The sequence below is a fragment of the Oncorhynchus kisutch genome, linkage group LG4 (assembly GCF_002021735.2).
Source record: "Oncorhynchus kisutch isolate 150728-3 linkage group LG4, Okis_V2, whole genome shotgun sequence".
NCBI lineage: Eukaryota > Metazoa > Chordata > Actinopteri > Salmoniformes > Salmonidae > Oncorhynchus > Oncorhynchus kisutch.
The window spans coordinates 57,056,568-57,076,598 of record NC_034177.2 but is presented as its reverse complement, the minus strand read 5'-3'; the positions used below and the strand labels follow the sequence as shown (position 1 = coordinate 57,076,598).

Below are 20,031 nucleotides of genomic sequence, written 5' to 3'. Positions count from 1 at the left end.
ACCTGCGATAACATCTGCAAAATATGTATTTGCGACCAATAAAATCAGATTTGATTTGAAATCTTCCTCAATTAACTCAAAGGGGTATTGGATAGCATAAATGAAGGCATATCACCTGGATGAGACGGTATTCCTCCTGAGGTCTGTTTAAAATGTGGGAAGCAATTATATCCGCTATCAAAATGAGTAACACACGTTCACAAAGGATCAATGTGGGGGAGATGTGAATTCAGCACTTATGGTTTTATTAAAAAAAGATAAGGAACCCAGTGTTCTCACTATTGACCCCTATCTTTGATGAACACAGATTTTAAACTGTTTTCCAAAATGTTGTCCTCCCATCTCGAGACTTACTAACCAAAATTGGTCCTACTAAAGCGGGTTTGTTAAAAAATCCTTGGATAACCTATGTCGACTATTACATATACTATACAAAAGTATGTGGACACCCCTTCAAATGAGTGGATTTGGCTATTTCATCCACAACTGTTGCTGACGTGTATAACATTGAACAGACAGCCATACAATCTCTATAGACAAATATTGGCAGTAGAATGGCCTTACTGAACAGCTCAGTGACTTTCAACGTGACATCGTCATAGGATGCCACCTTTCCAACAAGTCAGTTCATCACATTTCTGCTATGCTAGAGCTGCCCCGGTCGACTGTAAGTCCTGTTATTGTGAACTGGAGGAACAACAACGTCTCAGCCGCGAAGTGTTAGGCCACACAAGCTCACAGTACTGGACCGCTGAATGCTGAAGTGTGTAGCTTGTAAAACTTGGCTGTCCTCGGTTGCAACACTCACTACTGAGTTCCAAACTGCCTCTGGAAGCAACATCAGCACCAGAATTGTTCTTTGGGAGCTTCATGACATGACATGGGTTTTTATGGCCAAGCAGCCACACACAGGTCTAAGATCACTATGCATAATGCCAAACGTTGGCTAGAGTGGTGTAAAGCTTGCCGACATTGAACTCTGGAGCAGTAGAAATGCGTTCTCTGGAGGGATGAATCAAGCTTCACCATCTGGCAGTCCGACGAACAAATCTGGGTTTGGCGGATGCCAGGAGAACGCTACCTGCCCGAATGCATAGTGCCAACTGTAAGGTTTGGTTCGGGCAAGGCCCCTTAAGTTCCAGTGAAGGGAAATCTTGACGTTATAGCATACAATTACAATCTAGACGATTCTGTTCTTCCAACTTTGTGGCAATAGTTTGGGGAGGGACCTTTCCTGTTTTAGCATGACAATGCCCTTGTGTACAAAGCGGTGTCCATATAAAAATGGTTTGCCGAGATTGGTGATGAATAATTTGATTGGCCTGCACAGAGCCCTGACCTCAACCCCATCGAATACCTTTGGGATGGATTGGAACTTCGACTGCGAGCCAGGCCTAACATCAGTGCTCGACCTCACTAACGCTCTTGTGGCTGAATGGAAGCAAGTCCCCACAGCAATGTTACAACATCTAGTTGAAAGCCTTCCCAGAAGAGTGGAGGCTGTTACAGTGGCAAAGGAGGGACCAACTCTATAATAATGCACATGATTTTGGAATGAGATGTTCGACGAGCAGGTGATCGTATCTCTTGTCTGTCTTGGAACATACAGTGCATTCAGAAAGTATTCAGACCCCTTGATTTTTCCCACATTTTGTTACGTTACAGCCTATTCTAAAATGAATTAAATATTGTTTTCCCCCTCATCAATCTACACACAATACCTCATAACGACAAAGCGAAAACAGGTTTTTAGACATTTTTGCAAATGTATTAAAAATAGAAAATATAATTATTTACTTACATTCGTTTTCAGAACCTTTGCTATGAGACTCTAAATTGAGGTCAGGTGCATCCTGTTTCCATTGATCATCCTTGAGATGTTTCTACAACTTGATTCGATTCCTCCTGTATTAAATTCAATTGATTGGACATGGTTTGGAAAGGCACACACCTGTCTATATAAGGTCCCACAGTTGACAGTACATGTCAGAGCAAAAACCAAGCTATGAGGTCGAAGGAATTGTCCGTAAAGCTCTGAGACAGGATTGTGTCAAGTCACAGATCTGGGGAAGGATACCAAAACAATGTCTGCAGCTTTTAAGGTACCCAAGAAAACAGTGGTCTCCATCAAGGTGCTTCAACAAAGTACTGAGTAAAGGGTCTGAAAACTTATGTAAATGTAATATTTCAGATTATTTATTTTTTTTAAACCTGTTTTTGCTTTGTCATTATGGGGTAGTGTTTGTAGATTGGTGAGGGGGAAAAAACAAATGAATCCATTTTAGAATAAGACTGTAACGTAAATTGTGGAAAAAGTCAAGGTGTCTGAATATTTTCCGAATGCGCTGTATACCTATTATTTCTATTTAGTTTTACTTTCTTTGCTTTCAGACCAATGGGTGCCTATTGACGCATACTTTCTTGGATTGTTTTGGAGATTTTCACCAGAGCGTTTGTGCTCTTTCCTGTCTGAGTTTGTGAAGGGCCTGAATACAGCAGGGGCGCACGCAAACATGCCTGTTTTAATACAAGACCACAGAGTTTACTAGAGGACACACGAAACACGAATGCCCTCTAACCACCTCCATGCCCCAGAAATTAGGGGAATTCTGAACAGTACGGCAGCACAATGTTTGAAGTTCACAATTTGTCTTTAATCTATCATTTGTATTCTGATATGGGGGCCCAAGTTCTTCACATGGTACGTGTCTGTGTGGTTTAGTGGGTAAAATTCGAATTAAATGTGCCATTTTACTGCCCCAAAAGTCGGGGGTTCTATTCCCACTTCTGCCTGTTCTACTTTCACTCCTTCTCCATCTCCTCCTGTTTCTAATCTCTCCCACTTTCACTCCTTCTCCATCTCCTCCTGATTCTAATCTCTCCCACTTTCACTCCTTCTCCATCTCCTCCTGATTCTAATCTCTCCCACTTTCACTCCTTCTCCATCTCCTCCTGTTTCTAATCTCTCCCACTTTCACTCCTTCTCCATCTCCTCCTGTTTCTAATCTCTCCCACTTTCACTCCTTCTCCATCTCCTCCTGATTCTAATCTCTCCCACTTTCACTCCTTCTCCATCTCCTCCTGTTTCTAATCTCTCCCACTTTCACTCCTTCTCCATCTCCTCCTGATTCTAATCTGTCTAAACAAAGCAGACAAAAAAAGTATAATTCCTATTCAGATGTGAGATAAATTGATTTAACATGGACTTTTTGACTTGAGTATATGGTCGACATATGGTGGTCGAGGCCATTCAATAGTCCATTAGTCAGGTCTCATGTTCTCAGTGTAACAAGGGTGGTTCAGCACAACAGTTTATTCCTGAAGACTGGCTGAATGGACTAAGGCAGTGTTTTTACAAACAGACCAGTGATGAAGGCCCCTCTATACATGTTAATTGCGCTATAACTTACATACCCTTAAACATTTTGATTTTAACATAATTTATAATCTCACAATAGCAACTGAAGAATATAATAATGTAAAATGTTCTACCATAGGAAAAATATTAAATTCCCAGTGTCTTATTTAAAATGTTAATTCAAGTCTGGTCTGAAAATAATCATCAATCAATATTTACATGATATACTTTTCATAGTTTCAGAACACAATTATGGTGTTTTGAGTCTTTCTATTTTAACAGTGTAGTGCATGTGATTACAGTGGTTCATACTCATGTCTATTTGTGTTGTGTTCTGTTCTATTCTAGTGGCACATGCTCAGGACGCACACAATTCCAATGAGAAGCCTCTGATCCAGTGCTACAAGTGTGGGGAGCCATGTAAGGGTGAGGTGCTGAGGGTGCAGTCCAAGCACTTCCACCTGAAGTGCTTCACCTGTAAAGGTAAGTACAGTACCAAACCCTGAAGATCATTTGTTGATATATATGAATGACAAATAAACAGCTGATTGGTCAGTGACGTCATGTTATTTGAGGAAATAGCAAGCATTTCAGAAACAGTCTGTTTGAGGTGGACAACACAACAACATTATTTGGCTATAAGTTAACCTAATTTGTAGTTTTCAAAGTGAAATGTTGTACTGTAACGGAGGATTCAGACTAATAATCAGCAATCAAATCGTTGAACTCTCCCATGGTGGGTATAGCATTCAAGCAGCATGCTTGACGGCTGTTTTGTTGTTAACCAATGTCAAAGCTAGCTAGCACAAGCTTCCATCTCCCGATTAGCTATTGCGTGGCATGTCGCTGAAATATGCATAATATGAGAGCATTAGGATGGCGCCGACAGAGATGGTCGCCTTGCTTCGCGTTCTTATGAAACTACGCAGTATTTCGTTTTTTTATGTATTACTTCTTACACTGTTACCCCAGGAAATCTGAAGTATTATTACATTCAGCCGGGAAGAACTATTGGACATAAGAGCAACGTCAACTTACCAACATTATGACCAGGAATACGACTTTCCCGAAGTGGATCCTCTGTTTGGACCACCACCCAGGACAATGGATCAGATCCCAGTAGGCGACCCAAAACAATGGCACCGCAGAAGGGGCAGATGGAGCGGACTTCTGGTCAGGCTCCGTAGACGGGCACATCGCTCACCGCTCCCGAGAATACTACTCACCAATGTCCAGTCTCTTGACAACAAGGTAGATGAAATTCGAGTAAGGGTTGCCTTCCAGAGAGACATCACAGTTTGTAACATTCTCTGTTTTACGGAAACATGGCTCACTCAGAATACCTTATCAGAGTCGGTACAGCCACTCGGTTTCTTCACGCATCGCGCTGACAGAAACAAACATCTCTCTGGTAAGAAGGAGGGCGTGGGTGTATGCCTTATGATTAACGAGTCGTCATGTGATCATAACAACATACAGGAACTCAAGTCCTATTGTTCACCTGACCTAGAATTCCTTACAATAAAATGCCGACTGCATTATCTACCAAGAGAATTCTCTTTGATTATAATCACAGCCGTGTATATTCCCCCCACCCCCCCACCCCCAAGCAGACACCTCGACGGCCCTGAAAGAACTTCATTGGACTCTATATGTAAACTGGAAACCACAAATCCTGAGGCTGCATTTATTACAGTTGGGGATATTAACAAGGCTAATCTGAAGACAAGGCTCCCTAAATTATATCAGCATATTTAGTGCATGACCTGGGCTGGCACATTTCTGGATCATTGCTACTCTAACTTCCGTGACGCATACAAAGCCCTCCCTGGCCCTCCTTTTGGCAAATCTGACCATGACATTGACCACAAATCTGACCATTTTGTTGTTCCCAGCCTATAGACAGAAACTAAAACAGGAAACGCCCGTGCTCAGGTCTGTTCAACGCTGGTCCGACCAATCTGATTCCCCGCTTCAAGATTGCTTCGATCATGTGGACTGGGATATGTTCCGGATAGCCTTAGACAACAACATCGATGTATACGCTGATTCGGTGAGCGAGTTTATTAGCAAGTGCATCAGTGATGTTGTACTGCTGTTCCCACATGCTTCAAGAGGGCCACCACTGTTCCTGTTCCCAAGAAAGCTAAGGTAACTTAGCTAAATGACTATCGCCCCGTAGCATTGCCTTCCGTCATCATGAAGTTCTTTGAGAGACTAGTCAAGGATCATTTCACCTCCACCCTACCTGACACCCTAGACCCACTCCAATTTGCTTACCGCCCCAATAGGTCCACAGACGACACAATCGTAATCACACTGCACACTGCCCTAACCCATCTGGACAAGAGGAATACCTACAGTTGAAGTCGGAAGTTTACATACACCTTTGCCAACTACATTTAAACTCAGTTTTTCACAATTTCTGACGCTTAATCCTGATAAAAGTGATTCCCTGTCTTAGGTCAGTTAGGATCACCACTTTATTTATAAAAATTGAAATATCAAAGAATAGTAGAGAGAATAATTTATTTCAGCTTTCATTCCTTTCATCACATTCCCAGTGGGTCTGAAGTTTACATACATTCAATTAGTATTTGGTAGCATTGCCTTTAAATTGTTTAACTAGGGTCAAACGTTTCGGGTAGCCTTCCACAAGCTTCCCACAATAAGTTGGGTGAATTTTGGCACTTTCCTCCTGACAGCTGGCATAACTGAATTAGGTTTGTAGGCCTCCTTGCTCCACATGCTTTTTCAAGTCTGCCCACAAATTTTCTACAGGATTGAGGTCAGGGCTTTGTGATGGCCGCTCCAATACCTTGACTTTGTTGTCCTTAAGCCATTTTGCCACAACTTTGGAAGTATGCTTGGAAGTATGCTTGGGGTCATTGTCCATTTGGAAGATTCATTTGCAACCAAGCTTTAACTTCCTGACTGATGTCTTGAGATGTTGCTTCAATATATCTACATAATTTTCCTTCCTCATGATACCATCTATTTTGTGAAATGCACCAGTCCCTCCTGCAGCAAAGCACCCCCACAATATTATACTGCCACCCCTGTGCTTCACAGTTGGGATGGTGTTATTCGGCTTGCAAACCTCCCTCTTTTTCCTCCAAACATAACGATGGTCATTATGGACAAACAGTTCTATATTTGTTTCATCAGACCAGAGGACGTTTCTCCAAAAAGTACGATATTTGTCCCCATGTGCAGTTGCAAACAATTGAGAGCATGTGACCAATAAAATCTGATTTGATTTGCTTTGATTTTCAATTCTTATTGCTAGCTCTCTCATCACCAACTTAAGTTGCTGTTTCCTCATGTCTCCTCCTTCCATTGAAAATGGCTTGTCGCTGGTAACTAGGTCACTGATTATAGCCCCAAGTGTGAGCCAAGCTAATGCACATCAAGTAAAGCCTGGTCCCAATAAATCACAGTCTCTGCTTGTTTATTCACCCAAGGCCCAGAGGACTACAATGTGTGGCCTGTTTATCTCCTGTTGTGTCAAAGTTACAAGTGCCTTGTCAATATTATAATAAACAGATTGAACAGCCAATTAGTTAATATTTTCGCACAGCTGCTGTACACTGAGTCCAGCAAGCGAGAATAACAATTAGTCAGTTAGCTAGTTAGCTAGACAGGTCATCAAATCCTACTTGAAGGCAAGTACTGTGGCATTGAGAGTCACATAGCTATAATATAATTTCAACAGTATGAACAGGCAGTGGTTACAGTAAATCCACTCATTTGGAGTTACACTACATTAGAAAAGTATTTGAACACCTGCTCGTACATCTCATTCCAAAATCATGGGCAATAACATGGAGTTAGTCCCCCAATAGTTGGTCCCTCAACCATAACAGACTCCACTCTTAATCAAATCAAATGTATTTATATAGCACTTCTTACATCAGCTGATATCACAAAGAGCTGTACAGAAACCCAGCCTAAAACCCCAAACAGCAAGCAATGCAGGTCTAAACAGGCAGGATATAACCCCACCCACTTTGCCAAAGCACAGCCCCCACACCACTAGAGGGATATCTTCAACCAACTACGTACCATCTGAGACAAGGCCGAGTGTAGCCCACAAAGATCTCCGCCACGGCACAACCCAAGGGGGGGCACCAACCCAGACAGGAAGACCACGTCAGTGACTCAACCCACTCAAGTGACGCACCCCTCCTAGGGAGGGCATGGAAGAGCACCAGTAAGCCAATTACTCAGCCCCTGTAATAGGGTTAGAGGCAGAGAATCCCAGTGGAGAGAGGGGAACCGGCCAGGCAGAGACAGCAAGGGTGGTTCGTTGCTCCAGTACCTTTCCGTTCACCTTCACACTCCTGGACCAGACTACAATCAATCATAGGACCTACTGAAGAGATGAGTCTTCAATAAAGACTTAAAGGTTGAGTCCGAGTCTGCTTCTCTCACATAGGTAGGCAGACCATTCCATAAAAATGGAGCTCTATAGGGAAAGCCCTGCCTCCAGCTGTTTGCTTAGGAATTCTAGGGACAATTAGGAGGCATGCGTCTTGTGACTGTAGCGTACGTGTAGGTATGTACTTCAGGACCAAATCGGAAAGATAGGTAGGAGCAAGCCCATGTAATGCTTTGTAGGTTAGCAGTAAAACCTTGAAATCAGCCATTGCCTAAACAGGAAACCAGTGTAGGGAGGCTAGCACTGGAGTAATACGATCACATTTTTTGGTTCTAGTCAGGATTCTAGCAGCCGTATTTAACACTAACTAAAGTTTGTTTAGTGCTTTATTTGGGTAGCCGGAAAGTAGAGCATTGCAGTAGTCTAACCTAGTAGTGACAAAAGCATGGCTACATTTTTCTGCATCATTTTTAGAAAATTTCAGATTTTTGCAATGTTACGTAGATGGAAAAAAGCTGTCCTTGAAACTATCTTGATATGTTCGTCAAAAGAGAGATCAGCATCCAGAGTAATGCCTAGGTCCTTCACAGTTTTATTCGAGACGACTGTACAACCATCAAGATGAATTGTCAGATTCAACAGAAGATCTCTTTGTTTCTTGGGACCTATAGAACAAGCATCTCTGTTTTTTCTGAGTTTAAAAGTAGAATGTTTCTAGCCATCCACTTCCTTATGTCTGAAACAAAGGCTTCCAGCAAGGGCAATTTTGGGGCTTCACCATGTTTAATTGAAATGTACAGCTGTGTGTCATCCGCATAGCAGTGAAAGTTAACATTATGTTTTCAAATGACATCCCCAAGAGGTAAAATATATAGTGAAAACAATAGTGGTACTAAAACGGAACCTTGAGGAACACCGACATTTACAGTTGATTTGTCAGAGGACAAACCATCCACAGAGACAAACTGATATCTTTCCGACAGATAAGATCTAAACCAGGCCAGAACTTGTTCGTGTAGACCAATTTGGGTTTCCAATCTCTCCAAAAGAATATGGTGATCGATGGTATCAAAAGCAGCACTAAGGTCTAGGAGCAGGAGGACAGATGCAGAGCCTCGGTCTGACACCATTAAACGGTAATTTACCACCTTCACAAGTGCAGTCTCAGTGCTATGATGGGGTCTAAAACCAGAAGCATTTCGTATACATTTTTTGTCTTCAGCAAGGCAGTGAGTTGCTGCGCAACACCTTTTTCAAAAACTTTTGAGAGGAATGGGAGATTCGATATAGGCCGATAGTTTTTTATATTTTCTGGGTCAAGGTTTGGCTTTTTTTTCAAGAAAGGCTTTATTACTGCCACTTTTAGTGAGTTTGGTACACATCCGGTGGATATTGAGATGTTTATTATGTTCAACATAGGAGGGCCAAGCACAGGAAGCAGTTCTTTCAGTAGTTTAGATGGAATAGGGTCCAGCATACAGCTTGAAGGTTTAGAGGCAATGATTATTTTCATCATGGTGTCAAGAGATATAGTATTAAAACACTTTAGCGTCTCCCTTGATCCTAGGTCCTGGTAGAGTTGTGCAGACTCAGGATGACTGAGCTTTGGAGGAATACGCAGATTTAAAGAGGAGTCTGTAATTTGCTTTCTAATGATCATAATCTCATGAATTTATTACTGCTGAAGTGAAAGCTATCCTCTCTTGGGGAATGCTGCTTTTTAGTTAGCTTTGTAACAGTATTAAAAATACATTTAGGATTGTTCTTATTTTCCTCAACTAAGTTGGAAAAATAGTATGATCGAGCAGCAGTGAGGGCTCTTCGATACTGCACGGTACTGTCTTTCCAAGGTAGTTGTAAGACTTCCAGTTTGGTGTGGCGCCATTTCCGTTCCAATTTTCTGGAAGCTTGCTTCAGAGCTCGGCTCTTTTCTGTATTCCAGGGAGCTAGTTTCTTATGACAAATATTTTTTGTTTTTAGGGGTGCAACTGCATGTAGGGTATTGCGAAAGGTTAAATTGAGTTCCTCAGTTAGGTGGTAAACTGATTTTTGTCCTCTGATGTCCTTGGGTAGGCAGAGAGGTCACTAGTGTAACCAGGAGGTGAGGCCTCATTTAACACAGTAAATTCATCAGGCTTAAGTCAAGTTTCAGTCATGCCAATCACATCAAGATCATGATCAGTGAATAGTTAATTGACTATAACTGCCTTGGAAGTGAAGGATCTAACATTAAGTAGCCCTGTTTTGAGATGTGAGGTATCACAATCTCTTTCAATAATGGCAGGAATGGAGGAGGTCTTTATTCTAGTGAGATAGCTAAGGCGAACACCGCCATGTTTAGTTTTGCCCAACCTAGGTTGAGGCACAGACACGGTCTCAATGGGGATAGCTGAGCTGACTGTGCAGGCTAACAGCCTGCTGCCTGGCCTGCACCCCATTTCATTGTGGAGCTAGGGGAGTTAGAGCCCTGTCTATGTTTGTAGATAAGATGAGAGCACCCCTCCAGCTAAGATGGAGTCCGTCACTCCTCAACAGGCCATGCTTGGTCCTGTTTGTGGGTGAGTCCCAGAAAGAGGGCCAATTATCTACAAATTCTTTTGGGAGGGGCAGAAAACAGTTTTCAACCAGCGATTGAGTTGTGAGACTCTGCTGTAGAGCTCATCACTCCCCCTAACTGGGAAGGGGCCAGAGACAATTACACGATGCCGACACATCTTTCTAGCTGATTTACACGCTGAAGCTATGTTGCACTTGGTGACTTCTTACTCTTTCATCCTAACATCGCTGGTGCCGACGTGGATAACATTATCTCTATACTCTCTACACTCACCAGTTATAGCTTTAGCCAGCACCATCTTCAGATTAGCCTTAACGTCAGCAGCCCTGCCCCCTGGTAAACAGTGTGTGATCCTGGATGATTCGTTTTAAGTCTAATACTGTGGGTGATGGAGTCGCCAATGACCAGGGTTTTCAATTTGTCAGAGCTAATGGTGGGAGGTTTCGGCGTTTCAGACCCCATAACGGGAGGGGTAGAGACCAGAGAAGGCTCGGCCTCTGACTCCGACTCGCTGCTTAATGGGGAGAACCGGTTGAAAGTTTTTTCGGCTGAATGAGCGACACCGAGCATTCCAACAGCATTTCCCTCCAGAAGTCATGAGAAAGTTGTCCGGCTGCAGGGACCGTGCGATGGGGATTTATACTACTATCTTTATTTATTTAATTTATTTAAACTTTATTTAACCAGGTAGGCAAGTTGAGAACAAGTTCTCATTTACAATTGCGACCTGGCCAAGATAAAGCAAAGCAGTTCGACAGATACAACGACACAGAGTTACACATGGAATAAACAAATATACAGTCAATAATAGAGTATAAACAAGTCTATATATAATGTGAGCAATTGAGGTGAGAAGGGAGGTAAAGGCAAAAAAGGCCATGGTGGCAAAGTAAATACAATATAGCAAGTAAAACACTGGAATGGTAGTTTTGCAATGGAAGAATGTGCAAAGTAGAAATAAAAGTAATGGGGTGCAAAGGAGCAAAATAAATAAATTAATTAAAATGAAATACAGTTGGGAAAGTTGGGTAGTTGTTTGGGCTAAATTATAGGTGGGCTATGTACAGGTGCAGTAATCTGTGAGCTGCTCTGACAGTTGGTGCTTAAAGCTAGTGAGGGAGATAAGTGTTTCCAGTTTCAGAGATTTTTGTAGTTCGTTCCAGTCATTGGCAGCAGAGAACTGGAAGGAGAGGCGGTCAAAGAAAGAATTGGTTTTGGGGGTGACTAGAGAGAAATACCTGCTGGAGCGTGTGCTACAGGTGGGAGATGCTATGGTGACCAGCGAGCTGAGATAAGGGGGGACTTTACCTAGCAGGGTCTTGTAGATGACATGGAGCCAGTGGGTTTGGCGACGAGTATGAAGCGAGGGCCAGCCAACGAGAGCGTACAGGTCGCAATGGTGGGTAGTATATGGGGCTTTGGTGATAAAACGGATTGCACTGTGATAGACTGCATCCAATTTGTTGACTAGGGTATTTGAGGCTATTATGTAAATGACATCGCCAAAGTCGAGGATTGGTGGGATGGTCAGTTTTACAAGGGTATGTTTGGCAGCATGAGTGAAGGATGCTTTGTTGCGAAATAGGAAGCCAATTCTAGATTTAACTTTGGATTGGAGATGTTTGATATGGGTCTGGAAGGAGAGTTTACAGTCTAACCAGACACCTAAGTATTTGTATTTGTCCACGTATTCTAAGTCAGAGCCGTCCAGAGTAGTGATGTTGGACAGGCGGGTAGGTGCAGGTAGCGATCGGTTGAAGAGCATGCATTTAGTTTTACTTGTATTTAAGAGCAATTGGAGGCCACGGAAGGAGAGTTGTATGGCATTGAAGCTTGCCTGGAGGGTTGTTAACACAGTGTCCAAAGAAGGGCCGGAAGTATACAGAATGGTGTCGTCTGCGTAGAGGTGGATCAGGGACTCACCAGCAGCAAGAGCGACCTCATTGATGTATACAGAGAAGAGAGTCGGTCCAAGAATTGAACCCTGTGGCACCCCCATAGAGACTGCCAGAAGTCCGGACAGCAGACCCTCCGATTTGACACACTAAACTCTATCAGAGAAGTAGTTGGTGAACCAGGCGAGGCAATCATTTGAGAAACCAAGGCTGTCGAGTCTGCCGATGAGGATGTGGTGATTGACAGAGTCGAAAGCCTTCGCCAGATCAATGAATACGGCTGCACAGTAATGTTTCTTATCGATGGTGGTTAAGATATCGTTTAGGACCTTGAGCGTGGCTGAGGTGCACCCATGACCAGCTCTGAAACCAGATTGCATAGCAGAGAAGGTATGGTGAGATTGGAAATGGTCGGTAATCTGTTTGTTGACTTGGCTTTCGAAGACCTTAGAAAGGCACGGTAGTATAGATATAGGTCTGTAGCAGTTTGGGTCAAGAGTGTCCACCCCTTTGAAGAGGGGGATGACCGCAGCTTCTTTCCAATCTTTGGGAATCTCAGATGACACGAAAGAGAGGTTGAACAGGCTAGTAATAGGGGTGGCAACAATTTAGGCAGATAATTTTAGAAAGAAAGGGTCCAGATTGTCTATCCCGGCTGATTTGTAGGGGTCCAGATTTTGCAGCTCTTTCAGAACATCAGCTGAATGGATTTGGGAGAAGGAGAAATGGGGAAGGCTTGGGCGAGTTGCTGTTGGGGGTGCAGTGCTGTTGTCCGGGGTAGGAGTAGCCAGGTGGAAAGCATGGCCAGCCGTAGAAAAATGCTTATTGAAATTCTCAATTATGGTGGATTTATCAGTGGTGACAGTGTTTCCTATCTTCAGTGCAGTGGGCAGCTGGGAGGAGGTGTTCTTATTCTCCATGGACTTTACAGTGTCCCAGAACTTTTTTGAGTTATTGTTGCAGGAAGCAAATTTCTGCTTGAAAAAGCTAGCCTTGGCTTTTCTAACTGCCTGTGTATAATGGTTTCTAGCTTCCCTGAACAGCTGCATATCACGGGGGCTGTCCGATGCTAATGCAGAATGCCATAGGATGTTTTTGTGTTGGTTAAGGGCAGTCAGGTCTGGGGAGAACCAAGGGCTATATCTGTTCCTGGTTCTAAATTTCTTGAATGGGGCATGTTTATTTAAGATGGTTAGGAAGGCATTTAAAAAAAATATCCAGGCATCCTCTACTGACGGGATGAGATCAATATCCTTCCAGGATACCCCGGCCAGGTCGATTAGAAAGGCCTGCTCGCAGAAGTGTTTCAGGGAGCGTTTTACAGTGATGAGTGGAGGTCGTTTGACCGCTGACCCATTACGGATGCAGGCAATGAGGCAGTGATCGCTGAGATCTTGGTTGAAGACAGCAAAGGTGTATTTAGAGGGGAAGTTGGTTAAGATGATATCTATGAGGGTGCCCGTGTTTAAGGCTTTGGGGAGGTACCTGGTAGGTTCATTGATAATTTGTGTGAGATTGAGGGCATCAAGTTTAGATTGTAGGATGGCTGGGGTGTTAAGCATGTTCCAGTTTAGGTCGCCTAGCAGCACGAACTCTGAAGATAGATGGGGGGCAATCAGTTCACATATGGTGTCCAGAGCACAGCTGGGGGCAGAGGGTGGTCTATAGCAGGCAGCAACGGTGACTTGTTTTTAGAGAGGTGGATTTTTAAAAGTAGAAGTTCAAATTGTTTGGGTACAGACCTGGATAGTAGGACAGAACTCTGCAGGCTATCTTTGCAGTAGATTGCAACACCGCCCCCTTTGGCAGTTCTATCTTGTCTGAAAATGTTGTAGTTTGGAATTAAAATTTCTGAATTTTTGGTGGTCTTCCTAAGCCAGGATTCAGACACAGCTAGAACATCCGGGTTGGCAGAGTGTGCTAAAGCAGTGAATAGAACAAACTTAGGGAGGAGGCTTCTAATGTTAACATCCATGAAACCAAGGCTATTACGGTTACAGAAGTCGTCAAAAGAGAGCGCCTGGGGAATAGGAGTGGAGCTAGGCACTGCAGGGCCTGGATTCACCTCTACATCGCCAGAGGAACATAGGAGGAGTAGAATAAGGGTACGGCTAAAAGCTATGAGAATTGGTTGTCTAGAACGTCTGGAACATAGAGTAAAAGGAGGTTTCTGGGGGCGATAAAATAGCATCAAGGTATAATGTACAGACAAAGGTATGGTAGGATGTGAATACAGTGGAGGTAAACCTAGGTATTGAGTGATGAAGAGAGAGATATTGTCTCTAGAAACATCATTGAAACCAGGAGATGTCATTGCATGTGTGGGTGGTGGAACTAATAGGTTGGATAAGGTATAGTGAGCAGGACTAGAGGCTCTAGAGTGAAATAAGCTAATAAACACTAACCAGAACAGCAATGGACAAGACATATTGACATTAAGGAGAGGCATGCTTAGTCGAGTGATCAAAAGGGTCCAGTGAGTGGAGAGGTTGGTTGGGGGTCATGGTGATAGCCAGGCCATCGGTAGCAAGCTAGCATAGGATGGAGGTCTGTTGTTAGCCACCTCTTGCGTTCCGTCAGTAGATTAGTGGGGTTCCGTGTGTTAGATGAGATTAATCCAAATCACACAACAACAACAAAAATAAAAACAATAGATATAGTTATAGAGGCCCAAGAAGAAAACATAATAATAATAAAAATAAATAAATTGTCCGATTGTCTATTCAGATAGCAGCCGGTAAGACAGCTAACGGTTAGCAGGCCGCAGATGGGCGTTCAGGTAACGTCGCGACGGAGGAGCCAGCCGGATCTCCTTCGGGTAGATAACGTCGGCAGTCCAGTTGTGAAGGCCCGGTGGGGCTCCGCGTTGGCAGTAAAACGGGTCCGGATAGGTGACTGCAGCCCAGGAGTGATTGACGGAGCTGGCTAGCTCCGGAATAATTGATGTTTGCTCCGGAATCGACGAAGGCCGATAGTCACACGGATAGCAGCTAGCTAGCTGTGAGATCCGGGTATGAATGTCCAGAGAGCAGTCGAAATCCAGGGACATGGAGAGAAAAATTGGTCCGGTATGTTCCGTTCCGAACCGCGCTGCGCCGTACAGAACTGGCGATAGATTTTCGAGCTAAAGGATAGCTGATGACCACAAACCGTGGTTAGCTGAATACTAACGATTTGCCAGTAAAGGAGCTAACTAGCTTCTGAACTAGCTTCTGATTAGCTTCTGGATTAACTTCTGGCTAGCTTCTGGCTAGTTTCAGGCTAGCTTCTTGGAGTTTCGGAAATTAAAAGTAAAAAATGTAAAGTTGTCAGGTAGCAAAGTAAGGTTAGCAACAAAACGCACATCAGCACGTAAACAAGTCTGCAAGTTGTGACCGGAAATGACACTCTTCTATAATAAAAAGAGAAATACAGTGAGAAATGCCCACCTCTCCACTTTCGTGGTAGACAACAACTTTGCTGCGTCGTCTTGCTTCCACTAAGCCACGAGAGCATTAGTGAGGTTGGGCACTGATGTTGGGCAATTAGGCCTAGCTGGCTGTCGGCGTTCCAATTCATCCCAAAAGTGTTCGATTAGGCTAAGGTCAGGAATCTGTGAAGGCCAGTGAAATGTACATGGCTGTGTGCTCAATTTTATACATCTGTCAGGTGTGGCTAAAATAGCCGAAACAACTCATTTGAAGGGTTGTCCACATTTTGTATATAGTGTATCTTAAGAGTGTGTGTCAGAACTCTGAGTAAGTTGACTGTGAAACTATTTGGGATTTTCAACACATGAATCTTTCTTATATAAAAAGAAGAAGTGATGCAATCAGTCCTCAACTCTTATCCAAGAGAGACTGGCATACATCGTATTAATATTAGGCCTCTGATTACAATGAAAAACGTGCAGCCCTGTTCTGGGCCAGCTGTATCTTAACTAGATATTTTCTTGCAGCACTGGACCACACGACTGGACAATAATCAAGATTAGACAAAACTAGAGGCTGCAGAACTTGCTTTTTGCAGTGTGAAGCAGATCATCTCTTTCTTTAAAGGACAGACCTCTCCCCATCTTTACAACCATTGAATCTATATGTTTTGACCATGACAGTTACAATCCAAGGTAACGCCAAGTAATTTAGTCTCTTCAACTTGTTCAACAGCCACACCATTCATTACCAGATTCAGCTGAGGTCTAGAACTTAAGGAATGATTTGTACTAAATACAATGCTCTTAGTTTTAGAGATGTTCAGGACCAGTTTATTACTAGTCGATGCGTATATGGTTGAATCATCAACACACATGACTTGTTTAATGCCAGGTCTTTAGTCAGTTTGTTTGAAACATACTCCCACAGTCCCTATCCTCCACACACACACACACACACACACACACACACACACACACACACACACACACACACACACACACACACACACACACACACACACACACACACACACACACACACACACACACACACACACACACACACACACACACACACACACACACACACACACACACACACACAGAGAGAACACAAACCCAAGGTGGTATTTGTGTGTGTCTATAGAGGAACCCATTGCATGCTACGCTCAGAGAAAAACTCATCTTAGCACTGTCCATGCATTTCACTTTCAATTACAAATTGCTTTGTTATAGCTCGCCGCCTCTCACACAGGGTGACATACACAAGCCCTTACAACAGAGAACTATGTTACCTTGCATGCAAACCAGCCTGACTTGTGTGGCCTAAACCTGCTTTAGACGAGGTGGGCTGAGAACCAATCAAATGGACTATTTCCCAAATGGCACCATATTCCCAGGCAGGGTAGCCTAGTGGTTAGAGTGTGTGACTAGTAACCGGAAGGTTGTGAGTTCAAACCCCTGAGCTGACAAGGTATAAATCTGTCGTTCTGCCCCTGAACAGGCAGTTAACCCACTGTTCCTAGGCCGTCATTGAAAATAAGAATTTATTCTTAACCGACTTGCCTGGTTAAATAAAGGTAAAAAATTTAAAATTTAAAAATAAAAAAAAATACTGTATGTAGTGACCTATGGGTCCTGATCAAAAGTAGTGCACTAGAGAATAGGGTGCATTTGGGACACTGCTAGACATTACCTCTGACTGATGGTTCTCGCTCAATTCGATTAGTTTTGTGGTCTACTGCGGATGTCCTGAGAGGCCTCCTTCAGAGTCAACAATGTCAAGATAGAGAAGTGTGAGTATCGCGTATCCCACGTTTCCTTCCTGGGTCACATTATCTCCACCGCAGGCATCCAAATGGACCCTGTAAAGGTTGAGGCAGTCACCGACTGGCCCCGTCCCACCTCACTCAAGCAAGTCCAGTGGTTCCTCAGGTTTGCCAATTTTTTGGGGGTGTTTAATACACAACTTTGATGCGGTGGCAGCGCATCTCACGGTCCTGACACGCAAGTCCCAGACCGGTTTTTGCTGGACTCCCATTGCTGACAGGGCATTCATGGAGCTCAAGGGACGTTTCACCTCTGGACTCATCCTCGTTCATCCTGATCCTACTCGTCACTTTGTTGGAACAGGTGGACGCCTCGGACACCGGAGCAGGGGTGGTCCTTTGTCTGCGGAACGAGGACTAGATGCAGTGTTAACCATGTAGCTAGCATTCCATTTCTCTCTATCTCTCTCTGTCTGTGTGTGTGTGTCTCTCTGTCTCTGTTTTTATGACAAGGCCTAAAAGCACATCTGTCATACTAAGCTTTTCAGTAAGCTTTTTGTGCCATGTACTAGAAACAAAAAAACGTGGTGTGTGTATTTTTTACTTACAGCTTATATCGGCACAACCGAGGGGGAGGAGAATGGGCCAGCCAAGAAAATAAAATAACCTTCAAAGTGGAGAGGTTCGGAGGTGGAGGATGGAGGGTAAATCCTACCTTGGCAGGAAAAAGATGATTGAGTTGACTCTGGCAATCATACCTACAATGGTGTTTAATTCCATGCTGAAATGTGTGTGATTTGCATATTAGTAACATGATATTGAAATGTCGATATTGATTGTTGTTTAACTGTAACACTTACCTGATCCACCTTGTTATTTCATTCTGAGTGAAAAATGAAACATCACACTTGATGCAAATCTTTTTAGTCTGCATTCACTTGTAAAAATTTTTTATGAATGCTATTGAAATTGTAAAATTATTCCAATGTTTTGACTACCATTTACCTTTCAATGAAATTGAGCACATTGATAGATATTAAGTCAACTTTGAATAAGACCGTAATTGAAACTGTACAGTCTTGATTTGATGTCAGTCTTCATTGGAGACCACCTGGGGTGTACTCAGTCCAGACACCGTTTAAGAACCAAACGGATGCAAACAGTCCAAAATGGGGAGGTACCTACCTGTTTCCCATGGAAACTCTTATTTGCATTTTCTGTTTGGAGTGAACGGTTTCTGATACAGAATTTTGTTGCGTTACAGGCTAATTCTAAAATGTATTACATCGTTTATATTCCCTCAAACTACACACAATAACCAATAATGACAAAGCAAAAATAGTTCTTTAGAAATGTTTGCAAATGTATTGAAAAAGGGAACCGAAATATCACATTTACATACGTAAGTATTCAGACCCTTTACACAGTACTTTATTGAAGCACCTTTGGCAGCGATTACAGCCTCAAGTCTTCTTGGGTATGACCCTACAAGCTTGGCACACCTAAATTTGGGGAGTTTCTCCCATTCTGCTCTGCAGCTATGTCAGGTTGGATGGGGAACGTCGCTGTGCAGCTATTTTCAAGTCTCCTGAGATGTTTGATCTGGTTCAAGTCCGGGCTCTGGCTGGACCACTCAAGGACATTCAGAGAATTGTCTCAAAGTGTCGTCTTGGCTGTGTGCTTCAGGTCGTTGTCCTGTTGGAAGGTGAACCTTGGCCCCAGTCTGTGGTCCTGAGCACTGGAGCAGGTTTACATCAAATATTTCTCTGTACTTTGATTCTTTCATCTTACCTTCAATCCTGACTAGTCTCCCAGTCACTGCTGCTGAAAAACATCCCCACAGCTTCATCATAGGGATGGTGCCAGGTTTCCTCCAGACATGACGCTTCAAGTCAAAGTGTTCAATCTTGGTTTCATCAGACCAGAGAATATTGTTTCTCACAGTCTGAGAGTCTATAGGTACATTTTGGCAAACTAGATCTCTGTCAGAGTGACCATCGGGTTCTTGGTCACCTCTCTGACCAAGGCACTTCTCCCCTGATTGCTCAGTTTGGCCAGGGAGGCCAGCTCTAAGTCTTGGTGTTTCCTAACTTCTTCCACTGTGTTCTTGGGGACCTTCCATGCTGCAGAAATGTTTTGGACCCTTCCCCAGATATGTGCTTTGACACAATCCTGTCTCTGAGCTTTACGGACAATTCCTTCGACCTCATTGCTTGATTTTTTTGCTCTGACATGCACTGTTAACTGTAGGACCTTATATAGACAGGTGTGTGCTTTTCCAAATCATGTCCAATCAACTGAAATTACCACAGGTGGACTCCAATAAAGGTGTAAAACATCTCGAGGATGATCAATGGAAACAGGATGCACCTGAGCTCAATTTCAAGTCTCAAAGCAAAAGGTCTGAATACTTGTAAATGTAAATACACTTTTTATTTCTCTATATAAATTTGCAATAAATTTTAAAAAACCTTGTTGTTTTGTCATTATGGGGTATTGTGTGTAGAATGATGAGACATTGTTTATTTAATACATTTTGGAATAGGGCTGTAACGTAACAACATTTCTAAAGTCAAGGGGTCTGAATTATTTCTGAATGCACTGTAGTTTCACCCTCTGGTTGGTATTGTCATTGGAACAACTTAGTCCTTTTTGAACA

The 20,031-nt window shown here is 43.1% G+C and overlaps 1 protein-coding gene across 16 annotated transcripts in view; it reads left to right on the top strand.

The window, feature by feature from the left end:
* ablim1a (actin binding LIM protein 1a) overlaps positions 1 to 20,031 on the top strand; it is a 173,825-nt gene that overhangs the window by 78,555 nt on the left and 75,239 nt on the right. For all 16 annotated transcript variants that reach the window (XM_031823265.1, XM_020481343.2, XM_020481348.2 and 13 more), the window contains exon 2: positions 3,707 to 3,841. In XM_031823265.1, coding sequence (XP_031679125.1) covers positions 3,707 to 3,841 — 135 coding nt within the window. The remainder of the gene's footprint in view (positions 1 to 3,706; positions 3,842 to 20,031) is intronic.